At 45.6% G+C, this 13001-nt stretch overlaps 1 protein-coding gene across 11 annotated transcripts in view; it reads right to left on the bottom strand.

The window, feature by feature from the left end:
• Positions 1 to 13001, bottom strand: part of LOC115198815 (filamin-C) — an 85072-nt gene that overhangs the window by 21113 nt on the left and 50958 nt on the right. For 6 of the 11 annotated variants that reach the window (XM_029761113.1, XM_029761118.1, XM_029761112.1 and 3 more), the window contains exons 8-21: positions 12783 to 12983; positions 12169 to 12291; positions 10360 to 10497; positions 10028 to 10154; positions 9463 to 9599; positions 8488 to 8681; positions 8058 to 8315; positions 7481 to 7604; positions 7113 to 7273; positions 6923 to 7013; positions 6525 to 6694; positions 5083 to 5200; positions 4382 to 4644; positions 2220 to 2817 (exon numbers count right to left, since the gene is read on the bottom strand). In XM_029761113.1, coding sequence (XP_029616973.1) covers positions 2220 to 2817; positions 4382 to 4644; positions 5083 to 5200; positions 6525 to 6694; positions 6923 to 7013; positions 7113 to 7273; positions 7481 to 7604; positions 8058 to 8315; positions 8488 to 8681; positions 9463 to 9599; positions 10028 to 10154; positions 10360 to 10497; positions 12169 to 12291; positions 12783 to 12983 — 2703 coding nt within the window. The other 5 variants (XM_029761115.1, XM_029761119.1, XM_029761117.1 and 2 more) reach the window with 2 other exon arrangements.

Below are 13001 nucleotides of genomic sequence, written 5' to 3' on the forward strand. Positions count from 1 at the left end.
AGCAAAAATCTAATTTCATTCTTACCAAATTATCGAACTTCAGACAACATGTATACCCTACACACCCTAATTGATAAACATGTGAATCAAAACAAAACATTTCTCCTGCTTTGTGGATTTCCAAAAAGCATTTGATTCAATTTGGCATGAAGGCATATTTCTCAAATGAATTGAAAGTGGTGTGGGTAGAAAAACATACTGTATGTCGTCATCAAATCAATGTGCAGAAATAACAAATGTGCAGTCAAAACTGGAAATAAACATAGACATTTATTTTCCCAAGGACTCAGAGTGAAACAGGGGAACAACCGGAGCTCAAGTCTATTTAATATATACATTACTGAATAGGCAAAAACACTAGAACAATAAACAGCCCCAGGTCTCACTCAGAAATGAAATACCTCCTGTATGCAGATGACATGGTGCTGCTGTCCCCCCACAAAAGAAGGGTTACAGCAGCACCTAGATCATCTGCAACAGTTATGTCAGATCTGGGCCCTGACAGTCAATCTTAAAAAGACAAAGATTTTATACGTTCCTGAAAAGATCCAGATGTCAGGGAAACCGATATCCATTTTTACTGGGCTCCACTGATGTAGAACACAAACACCTATACATCATCTGGGACCAAAAATCTGCTCCACAGGAAACGTCAACTTGGCTGTGAATGAACTTAAAGACAAAGCAAGGTGGGCTTTCTATGCAGTTCAAATATATCTCAAATTAGACATACCAATTAGGATCTGGCTCAAAATATTCAAATCAACAATAGAACAAATTGCACTATACGACAGCGAAGTGTGGGGTCCGCTTATAAAACAAGAATTTGACAAATGGGACAAACACCAAATTGAAACACTTCATGAGGAATTCTCTAAGAGCATCCTAAAAGTACAGAGAAAAATTCTAAACAATGCATGCAGAGCAGAATTAGGCCAATTCCCTCTTCTGATTAATATCCAAAAAAAGAGCCACCAAATTGTATAATAATTTCAAAACAAGTGACCCCCACTCCTACCATTACAAAGCCCTCAACTGCCAAGAGGTGACCATAGAGAAGAGTCCCCTCAGCCAGGTGGTCCTGAGGCTCAATTCACTAACCCAAACCAACCCAAGAAATCCTCAGGACAGCACTCAGGAAATCTGGCCCAACCAAATTATCACAAAGGAAAAATAAAACTATATCACCTATTGGAAAACCCCCACAAATAATCAAAGTAAACTTCAGTGCTAGTTAGTTGCTAAACAGATTTCTATATATTTTATACCTAAAGGGGTCATAAAATTCCAAATAAATAGCTAAATCATCCATGATATGACCATCGTAAAACAATTCCATATGTCAGCTTAGAACCCACCCCCCAACGGCTTAGACTCTTAAGAATTCATTACAAACAGGCTAGTATATTGCTGTCCTTGACCATCGTCGCTATATGTTTACTTTGACAATGTAAGTGTTTACTTTCCCATGTCAATAAAGTATACTGAATTTAATAGAGAGAGAGAGAGAGAGAGAGAGAGAGAGAGAGAGAGAGAGAGAGTGTGTACGCGCTGGACAAGCAGGGGGAGTGATAAAGGCAGGAAAGACTGCTTTTGTGCTTTGAAGCACAATGGAATGCAATGACAGAGGGATAGAGAAGAGATGGAAGTCTCTTGGCCAGAGCTCTTGGTTAATTTTGCTTTACTGTGACATTCACCCTGTGTTTGATGTAATGGCTGGCCTGAACTCAGTCAAGAGTTAGACTTGCAGTCTATTCTCTATATAGAGCACTTCTTTTGCACCATATAGGGAACAGGGTGCCATTTTTGGATACAGCTGGAGTCTTTTGAACAGCAGGGATGTGGTAGCCTCTGATTTAAGCTACAACCTTTATGTGACAGTCACTTATACTGTATTTGGCACCGCAAGAATGAACTTCTTCATTTATATTACTCCTTTTCTCTCTGAAAATATCTCTTCTATGTACTGTTAATTAAGGAAGTAGGCTACAGACTGCAGCTTTTATGAACTATAGACTGTCTTTTTAAGTCCTAAACCTTGTTTGAATCACACAGAAGCTATTCAGTGGAAATCCTGTTTGAATTCTGTATCAAATAAGTGCAATGAAGCCTAAATTCTGATTCAGTGAAAAACAATCAAAGTGAAAAGCCTATTGTCCGTCATCGTCATGATGATGATGATGATGATGACGATTATCTACATTTGTGAATGTTCTTACCTCTGGGTTCCACTCCTGGTCCGTACACCTTCACCCCGCTGGTATCCACGGCTGGGTCCACTTGCACACGGGCGGGGAACTTGGGCACGGCGTGCCCCCCATATTTAATGGTGATAGTATACATGCCATGGAACTGTGGGATGTACGTAATAGAATAGGTCCCATCACTGTTGTTCTGAACATGCACCTCCGCCTTCGACCCCGAATCAGAAATAATCTCAATGGTCAGCTCGGCGTCCCCAGCCTTGGCGCAGTCCACTACGAACGACCCTGCCTCGTTGACCTTCCCTCTCTCCAGGCCTGGCCCACTGGCCGTGACCTTACTGGGGTCAAACACGGACTGTACCATGGCCTTGAAGGGGGAGCCGGGGATGTGCTGCTCGGCAAACAGGATGTTGATGGCGTATTCGCCGGGCTCTGTGGGCAGGTAGGAGACAGAGCAGGACCCGTCGCCGTTGTCCTGGCACTCGATCTTGGCCTCGCATGGCCCCTCCACGGTCAGGCCCAGCCCGCCGGTGCCCGCACCCTTGGTGTCAATGGCGAAGGGGGCCGGCTTGCCCACCATGCCCCCCTGGAGGCCTGGGCCATAGGCACGCACCTGAGAGACAGCAGGGGGGAGAAACCATTAGATTAACAGCTCAGAGGGGGTGATTAGATCGAAATGGGTGCTCTATGTTACAAATAAAATGAAGCATGCAATATTAAGCGCTTTTGGAATTTCAGTAATAGAGCCATCAAAAGTGAAGAAGTTACAGGAGTCTCATCTGACAAATGGTTGAAAGATGACTGCATCTGACCGACATTAAAAATGCATATGTCTATGACCACAATAACTATTTCAGTTCTTTCTCTGCATGACCGGCGTATTCTAAACCCTCTCAGTAATGCTTTCCGAGAGTGATGGTGCAGTCCAGTGACTGACATATAGCTCATCCTGTTTGGCGGTGGGGAGGGGGAGGGGGGATGACGTATTGGGGAACATCTGGTGAAGGGGGTCAGGTGTGTTATGGTCCAACGCCTCAGTCCCACATGGGACAGTAGTGACCTCACCGCCTGACTCATCTAACTGCGACTAAAGGTAAACACTCACTCACACACATACTATCTCTCGCTGTCTCTTTCTCACACACACACACACACGCACACACACACACACACGCACGCACACACACACACACACACATACGCACATGCATACACACACATACTGTTCTCGCTCTCTCTCTCTCTCTTTCTCTCTCTCACATACACACACACACAAACACACACACACACACGCACACACACCTCCTGGCGTTGGTTAATGATTTCTACTCTCTGGATGAGTCTTGGACAAAGCAAACAGCCCCCAGGTGATCAGAGTGATGAATATGTTTCATTATCACTGTATTACACTTCTACTGCTCCTGGACCTGTCTGTCTGACTCTGGGGGACCAGGGGAGAGTCAGGGGGAAATAGTACAGAATGGAGAAACTGTGCCAAGGGAAGATGTTACTGTACTAAAGACTAACTGGGAAAGAGGATGTATGGGACAAGAACAGAGGGATAGAGAGGGAGATGGGGAGTTGGGCAAAGAGAGAGAACGGGAGATGAAAAAAGGGACAGAGAGAGGGGGGAGGAGATACTCACTACTAAGATGGGACACACTGGGTTTTGAGTTAGACCCTCACAGACAGTTGTTAAATGGAAACGGAATGCAATGATGTGTGTCATCAGACAGGAAGCCTCCTTAAGTCATGTACTAATGGAAGTTCCTCCCTATAGCTCTCCACGGGACCACCAGGACAGCGACCCTACAGGCCCTAAAGAGACTGATACAGTACATGCAGACTGGACCAAGGCCAGGTCTTCCTTACCGTCTAACCCCATGCAGACCGGACCCATCGCTCTATAGAGCAGCATACAGAGTTGTGAAATGTCTGAACATTCCTTCCAGCATAGCTCAAAGTGTAAAACACACTAGCATTATCCACTCAATCTTTTGGTGATGTAATCTCAGCTGCACTATGTATTCTACAGTGCTTACTGTACAGTACACAGGTTGTGTGTGTGTGTGTGTGTGTGTGTGTGTGTGTGTGTGTGTGTGTGTGTGTGTGTGTGTGTGTGTGTGTGTGTGTGTGTGTGTGTGTGTGTGTGTGTGTTCGTCTCAGGTGCATCCTACCTTTGAGGGGTCAGGGGGCATCACCCCCTCCACAGTGAAGGGGCTCCCAGGCACAGGGTTCCCATCATAGCTGATATCCACTTTGTAGGGTCCCTCCTCAGGGGGAATGTACTTCACAGTGTGCACTTCGTTGGCCGTGTCAGACTCCAGCTTGCAGGGGATTGGCCGACGAGAGGGCGAGGTGATCTTCACATCCAACTTGCCCTGGCCACCGGCGCCGTGCGTGTTCACTGTGAACTCCTGATCCTTCCCAACGTCGACCTCTGTAGGTCACACACACACACACACAGGGTATCAGGCCGGGCTATAGCATACATTCCTGTTTGGCACCAAAGTGAAAACAATAGATTTTAGTTAACAGACTGAAATGATTATATACCTAGGGGATCATAATTATTTTCTATATGACTATGGAGCCAAGCCATCATACAAAACAAATACTAGACTGTCCTTGGTGCATCGGCCAAATAATTCCTTGGCAGTATGGAATATCACGAGGGAGGGCCAGTTGATTTTATATAACCTCTTATTAAAGGAAGTAACTGTTAGAAGAAGGCCAATGTGTTATGTGTGGCTGTGTGTTCTGGGGAAGACAAATGTGTTGGAGGACATGAGGTCAAACTCTTCCAGGTGATGAACAGTAGTTTATTTCCTGGTCAGTTTCTTAGTAAAATGAGAGTACGTGTGGGGGGGGTACTCACTGTTGTTCAACCCCTGAACTTTGACCTTGTTGAGGTCAAGGGGCGGCGCCACAGTGATGTTGAAGGGGCTCTTGGGAATGGGGTCACCGCCGTGGCAGATTGAGATAGACATGTTACCCTGAGAGATGGAGAGAGGGGGGGGACAGAGAGGTGGAGAGAGGGAGAAAGAGGGAAAAGAGAGAGCGAGAGAGATATGAGAGCGGGAGAGAGAGGGAGATATGGTGGGGAAAGAGGGAAGGAGAGAGAGAGAAAGGATATGGAAGATGGACAGACAGAAAAAGATGAATGTGGTTGTTATATTATGACATATAGACATAATGAACACACACTACCATTCAAAAGTTTGGGGTCATTTAGAAATGTTCTTGTTTTTGAAAGAAAAGCAAATTTTTTTGTCCATTAAAATAACATAAAATTGATCAGAAATACAGTGTATAGATTGTTAATATTGTAAATGTACTATTGTAGCTGGAAACGGCTGATTTTTAATTGAATATCTACATAGGCGTACAGAGGCCCATTATCAGCAACCATCACTCCTGTGTTCCAATGGCACGTTGTGTTAGCTAATCCAAGTTTATAATTTTAAAGGCTAATAAATCATTAGAAAACCCTTTTGCAATTATGTTAGCACAGCTGAAAACTGTTGTGCTGATTAAAGAAGCAATAAAACTGGCCTTCTTTAGACTAGTTGAGTATCTGGAGCATCAGCATTTGTGGGTTCGATTACAGGCTCCAATGGTCAGAAACAAAGAACTTTCTTCTGAAACTCATCAGTCTATTCTTGTTCTGAGAAATGAAGGCTAACAGAGGCCCATTATCAGCAACCATGACACCTGTATTCCAATGGCACGTTGTGTTAGCTAATCCAAGTTTATCATTTTAAAAGGCTAATTGATAATTAGAAAACCTTTTCTTTCAAAAAAAGCACATTTCTAAGTGACCCCAAAATCTTGAACGATAGTATATGTATACAGACTTCTGCAGCCTAAACATTTCAATCACCCTCTTACCAAGGCCTTCCTCCCAATTTTAACCCAAAAACACCATCCATAAAGAGGAGCCAGGAAATAACTCATACTTCAAACAATACAGATTTTAACGAGATTGTGAGGAATCTTGGCCTTATGTGATCTCATACCTGTTGCACTGCAGTGTAGCGCACGGTGTAGGAGTAGTCATGGTTACATACCTGTTGCCCTGCAGTGTAGTGTACGGTGTAGGAGTAGTCATGGTTACGTACCCGTTGCACTGCAGTGTAGTGCACGGTGTAAGAGTAGTCATGGTTACATACCTGTTGCACTGCAGTGTAGCGCACGGTGTAGGAGTAGTCATGGTTACATACCCATTGCACTGCAGTGTAGCGCACAGTGTAGGAGTAGTCATGGTTACATACTTGGTGCAGTGTAGTGCACGGTGTAGGAGTAGTCATGGTTACATACCTGTTGCACTGCAGTGTAGCGCACGGTGTAGGAGTAGTCATGGTTGTCAATGATCTCAAAGTCTCGGACAGCGTCCCCTTTGGCTGCTCCGGTGAAGTGCACTTCAGGCTTGGCCTTGCCCGCTCCCTTGGTGTAGATGGTGAAGTGGGTGGGCTTACCTACCTCCACACCTAAACGTTGTCACACAGAGAGACATTCATGATCAATACAACTGATCTAGTAATCAGTTGCATTAACAGTCATTAGCATAGAATCAAATAAAACACCAGAATTGGACATTGATGTCCATTGTTTTGTAACTCTATAGTCATTATAGCATCATAGTTTACATTATTGTATATGATTTTGATCTATTTGTCATGTCTGCGGCTTGTTGTCATGGTTACTAGAAGTCTCACCTGTCTTGTTGAGTCCGGGTCCCTCCGCCCTCACCTTGTTAGCGTCATGAGAGGGGTCCACCTTGATCCTGAAAGGGCTGATGGGTATTTCCTGTGGCAGGGGTCAAAGTGGGAAGGTCGTTGTTATTGTTTGGTTTCATAATAATTATGTAAAAATTCTAAATGGCGGTGTAGTTTCTCTTTCTCTCACATGGTCAGCGAACAGCACCATGATGGTGTAGCGTCCGGGGCCGGGGGGCATGTACTTCACTGTGAAAGTGTCGTTGTCGTTCTTGATGATGTCAAAGTCGATGTCGGCTTCTGCCGGACCAACCACGCCGGGAGCACACTTGATGCCGATACTGACATCCCCTGAGGAATGGGAATGGGAGTGAAGGGGTCCAGGATTTGGAAGGGGGTAAAAATTGGAGTGGAAAAACAAGTAAGATTGTTTAACATTAAGAAGGCAGATGGCAAGAAAATACTCATCAGTGCTAGAACCTACTCAACAACACTGTCGGCTACAACGTTGAATAGTGAAGACCCTTCTATGTGTTGTATTTCTCTGTTGCATCTCACCTTGTCCTGCCTCGCTGCAGTCCACAGTGAAGTAGGTGGGCTCGTTGGCCTTCAGACCTGACTTCTCCACACCTGGACCATACACCTTCACATTCTCTGGGTGGCTGCCCTCTCCGATGGTCACCTGACACACACACACACACACACACACACACACACACACACACACACACACACACACACACACACACACACACACACACACACACACACACAGCAATGAACATACATTACTAGTACCAGAACATTGTACAAAGCTGTATACTATCTTTGCAAATGCACTCTAGAGTCTGAATATGCTATAGAATGCTGTAATGTATGTATATACTGTATGTGTATCTACCACAGGGCTCTTCAACCCTGTTCCTGGATAGCTACCGTCCTGTAGGATTTCACTGCAACCCTAATCTAGCGCACCTGCTTATAATAATTAGCTGGTTGATAAGCTAAATCAGGTTATTTACAACTGGGGTTGGAATGAAAACCTACAGGAGGGTAGCTCTCCAGGAACAGGGTTGGAACGCCCTGATCTAACAGGTATTTGTCTACAGTCTGTTAGATGGGTGGTCAGTCTTACCCTGAAGGGACTGTTGGGGACGTTGACCTCTCCCCAGGTGATAATGATGGTGTGTTTGATGGGCTTGGTGGGAATGTAGACACAGAGGAAGGTGCTGTCTCCGTTCTCTGTGATCTGGATGTCGATGGGGAAGCCCTCTGCATCCTGGGCGTATATCTTCAGCTGGCCCCTTCCGGCTCTACTTGTATCAATGGTGAACTCTGCTGGTTTGTTGACAATGCAGCCAATCGGTTCCAGACCTGGGCCATAGCTCTTCACCTGCAAGGAGAGGGTATTCCTAATGCTGTTATGTCATCCTTATGTAGCCTTTATGTCATTATTACGTTACTATGACAGTATGTTACCATTCTCTTACTGTTACGTCACTTTATTATTCTGGTTCTACAGGCTGGCAAGCTGGTGGGGTAAATATCAAGGGGTGGGGTCTAACCTTTGCAGGGAACACGTCATTGGCTGTGAGGAGGATGTGGGCCATAAAGGGGCTGTCCTTGATGTCCTCGTCGTCACAGATGACGTGAACAGCGTAGTCGCCAGGCTCCGTGGGCCAGTAACGTACATCACATGACCCGTCGCCCTTATCATCACACTCTATCTTAGCCTGCGACGGGCCCTCGATGGAGAAACCTGGGGATGATCAGAGACAGGGAGAGAGATATAGGTAGACATTATATAGAGGTGGGTAGAGATATAAGCTCACACACACACACATAAAACGCACACAGACACAGATACACTGGCAGCAAAGAGAAAAACAGGCATAGATGGCAACAGACTAAGAAATATTGGCAGGTTGGTTTTGTTGTCGCTTCTGATGGAGGTAGAAGATAGAGAAATAAGACTAAGTTCATCCTAATTCATATAATAACTGTGATGAGGTGAATCATCAGGGGTCATGACCTTTTCCCTCAGCTGGCAGGTCAGACTGATCATGTGACAGGAACAGGAAGCCCTCAGGCCTTGCGCTGGTTTCTGAGACAAGTGACCCCCAAAATGTGGGCTTTAATCTCTCCAACTGCTAACAATTACAGACAGCCTTGAGCTGTGAGCTGTGTCGTGTGTGTGTGTGTGTGTGTGTGTGTGTGTGTGTGTGTGGGTGGGTGTGTGGGTGTGTGTGTGTGTGTGTGTGTGTGTGTGTGTGTGTGTGTGTGTGTGTGTGTGTGTGTGTGTGTGTGTGTGTGTGTGTGTGTGTGTGTGTGTATCTGTGTGTATCTGTGTGTGTCTGTGTATCTGTGTGTCTGTGTGTGTGTCTGTCTGCCTGGAAATGGAATCTGTGTAAGTTGCCTGACAGTCATGTCAGAAGTTCAGTGGAAAACAGTCCATCCCCTCTGGCCAATATAATAATGAGACAGCATTCTGCAGCGTTATCCTGGGTCTTTCTCTTCTAACAGCCATCTGTCAGACTTACCCAGAGTTCCCACCTCTGTGCCGATGGCCTCCACCACAAAGTCAGCTGACTTCCCCACCATGCCTGTCTCCAGGCCCGGCCCCCACGCCCTCACCTTCTGGGGCCCCACGTCCTCACTCACCACCACCTCGAACGGGCTGCAGGAAATACACACACACACATGTTAATGCAGACACATACATACATGGACACACATACTGTACAGTCAGGGGTGGTCTAGTCAAACAGAAATCCTCTATAGCCCCATTGACTGTAATGTCAGTCAAATGAAAGTTATTGATGTTGGACAGCAGTGATATTTCCAGTTCCACCCCCCCTCCCCCCAGCCATTAACCTCCAAGGAATGCAGGAATGTAAGCTTCATAACATGACTCATTACAGGTCATTTCGGCTCCTTTAAGTTATTTCAACATCTGTCCTTCCAGGACACAACTGGAAATCCCTTAACTGCCTTTATAGCTTTCATGTGCCTTTATAGCTTTCATGTGCCTTTATAGCCTTTATAGCCTTTATAGCTTTCATGTGGTTGTGCCCAGAACAGAATAGGGGGAGGATAGGGTTTCACCTGCGTGGGATTGTCTGTCCGCCCCAGGTGATGGTGATGGTGTATTTGCCAGTCATGATGGGGTAGTAGTCACACTCATACACCCCGTCTCCCGCATCACGCACCTTCACAGGCTCCTCTAGTCCCTCTGAGGGGGTCACAAACAGGTCACACACACAGCAGCTCAGAGGTCAACGGCTAGCCACAACATGCAGTAGTCTTCCTATCACAACTAGACCATTAAAAACCATTACATTTCATGAAGAGTATTTATGCCCCTATGAAACCAATAAATGAATGTGGTGGCAAGTCATAAACAACATGAAAGATTACACTCATATCCACACACTCACTTGGCCCCTTAACGGTGACCTTGAGCTCTCCGCTGCCGGCTCCCTTGGTGTAGACCTTGAAGTCAGCCACCTCTTTCACCCTCACCCCCTTAGGCTGGAGACCTCTCCCTGAGGCCCGGCACACGTTGGGGTTGCTGGCTGTGGGACCACCGAGGAGTAACGCGGTTAGACAAGAAGATAACAAGATACACACTCATTCACACACAGGCTGCGGCAGAGGTTGGCTGTTAGTTAAGTCGGTTGAATGGTGGTGCATGAAGCACAGTCTGCATGGGCTGCCAGGGAAGAAGCAACAGGAGAGATGGACATTGAACAGGAGTTATATACCTGCAGAACAGCTAGACAGAGAGCAAACGGGTTACTGTAAAACACTGGGCTTGAATAGATAAGATTGGCAGAATGAAAACAAAAAGACTTGTTAAAAGGTTTCTGGAATAATTTCTATGCGCTTGAATACAATGACGTTACACGGTGAACCTCTAGTTAGATGGCAAAACATTCCAAAGAAATATAGCTAGCATAACTATGCTAACATCTTGACTTATGACGCTGCAGGCTTTCAATTAGCTAATTACCAGTGCTGTAATAGGACTGTAAAAATGCCTTGGCCACAGAAAACATTACAGCATTTTTGTCAAATTAGGAAGAAATAACCAGCTAACTCTCCCAATTCATCATCATTTTTGACCGCTTAAGTTTATAAATGACCAAAAGAAAAACAAGGAAAATAAAATAACTGAATAAAAACTCAAATAGATTTATGGAAAGTCTCTTTATAGAGAGGCTGTTATTAAAATGGGTTATGAAGACAAACAATGTTATTGTTCTGTTATATTATGAAAAAGCTAAAAATGGAGGAGCATTTGAATGTTCAGTGTTAGTCAGAAAAGATTAAATTGTAAATGGCTGACTGAACACAGAGCAATTGCTTTGGTCTGGGGGGGGGATGAAGAGGGGGATGATGAGCAGACAGTGTAATGTGGTATGTAAGACTCACACACGTCTGGACGGTCACGCTGACTTTCGCTCTCGTCAAATGAAACAAAGGTCAAAGGTTAAGACAATCTTGACTTGAACAAGATTGTTTGTTTCTGGGTTAATTGGGAATCTATCATTAAAAAAAGCGTTGTTATGGTACACTAGGGTGCTGTTGTTTTGTTAAAATCTATTTTTGTTAATTCGTGGGTGTTGTTACTCATTAGTTCTGTTCTAAATCGCCAAGTCAATTTAACGTCACACATGGAAGAAATCAAATCACGTATTACAGGATATTAAGCCAAAGTAAGCTACAAACTGGATAAAATGAACGTGTGTGGAATTATTTGATCAATAAGACAATGTTGGAAGACCAATTGTATTGTACTTCTATTTCTGAAGCAGGTGATGTACTGTAAGTGTGTGACCTCTGTGTGTTGAAGACCTGCCGAGCGTCTGTAAAGGTGACCGTCCGAAACCAGCCAACCACATGGATGGATGATGCTGCCTCTGTTGTTAAAATGAGGAGGAACTGCATTTCTTTCTCCCATTCACTCTCTTCATTTTCTTTCATTCATGCATTCTCTCTCTCTCATCCTTTCATTGCTACTTTCAGTTACACACTCATTCCCTCTCATTCTCTCTCTTTGGAAGCTGCCTGGGTTGAAGGGGGGATGAAGCCACAGAGGGCTAAGCGCCAGCACATGCCATCAAGCTGGGGACCCCCTGGTGCGGTGCGTCAAGGGGGTTGGTGGTATAGTATTGAGTTTAGGGGGGGACCAGGCTGGCGCAGGCAGGCTCCAGTCTCTCCTCCACGGGCAGGCCTGTACTAACTTGGTCGCCTGGGTTTGGGCGGTGTTGGGGGGGGCACTCTCTTGGCCTTGTCTGTGGGTGGGGTGCGTATGGACTGGGGCACTATCTGCACCGGAGAGCCGGGGGGTAGGGAGCTCGGTGGAGCTGCATGGAGGAACAACAACAACATGACACACACGCAGGAACAGGACAGGATCACTCTGGAGAACCACCAGAATCCACAGCTTAGAACCCTGCCTCCCCAACACTCAGAACCCATCCAGAGTCCTCCCACAAACCAAGAGTTCACCAACCCTAACTCAACAATTTTCAGAAGAACCCAAAAGACTTCAGACCATGCCGGTGGCCTGTCTGTTATGGCAGGATGTCACTGTCTGTTATGGAGATCAAATGTCTAGTAGTGAGGTCAGTCTAGACATTAATACTCAATATTACTCAGATTAGAAAGAGAGGGAGGGAGTCAGATAGTGGATTACTGTAAAAAATCAGTACAATCAACAAAATCTGTGTGTGTGTGTGTGTGTGTGTGTGTGTGTGTGTGTGTGTGTGTGTGTGTGTGTGTGTGTGTGTGTGTGTGTGTGTGTGTGTGTGTGTGTGTGCGCGCGCACAGGCATGTGTGTGTGTGTGTGTGTTACCCTCTGAGATGTGGACGGTGAAAGGGCTTCTGGGTATCTGCTGCCCAGCAAACGTCACATAGATAACATGAGACCCCTCCAGGATAGGGCAATAGGTGCAACGGAAAATACTGTCCCCCTTGTTTTCCAGAATGATCTCCACGGTGTCTCTTCTGCCCTGGGAGTCCACGATGATTACACCCACGTCTCCAGCACCGGCACCTGGGGACAAAAAGAGAT

Source organism: Salmo trutta, chromosome 8 (genome assembly GCF_901001165.1).
Source record: "Salmo trutta chromosome 8, fSalTru1.1, whole genome shotgun sequence".
In the NCBI taxonomy this organism is placed as follows: Eukaryota; Metazoa; Chordata; class Actinopteri; order Salmoniformes; family Salmonidae; genus Salmo; species Salmo trutta.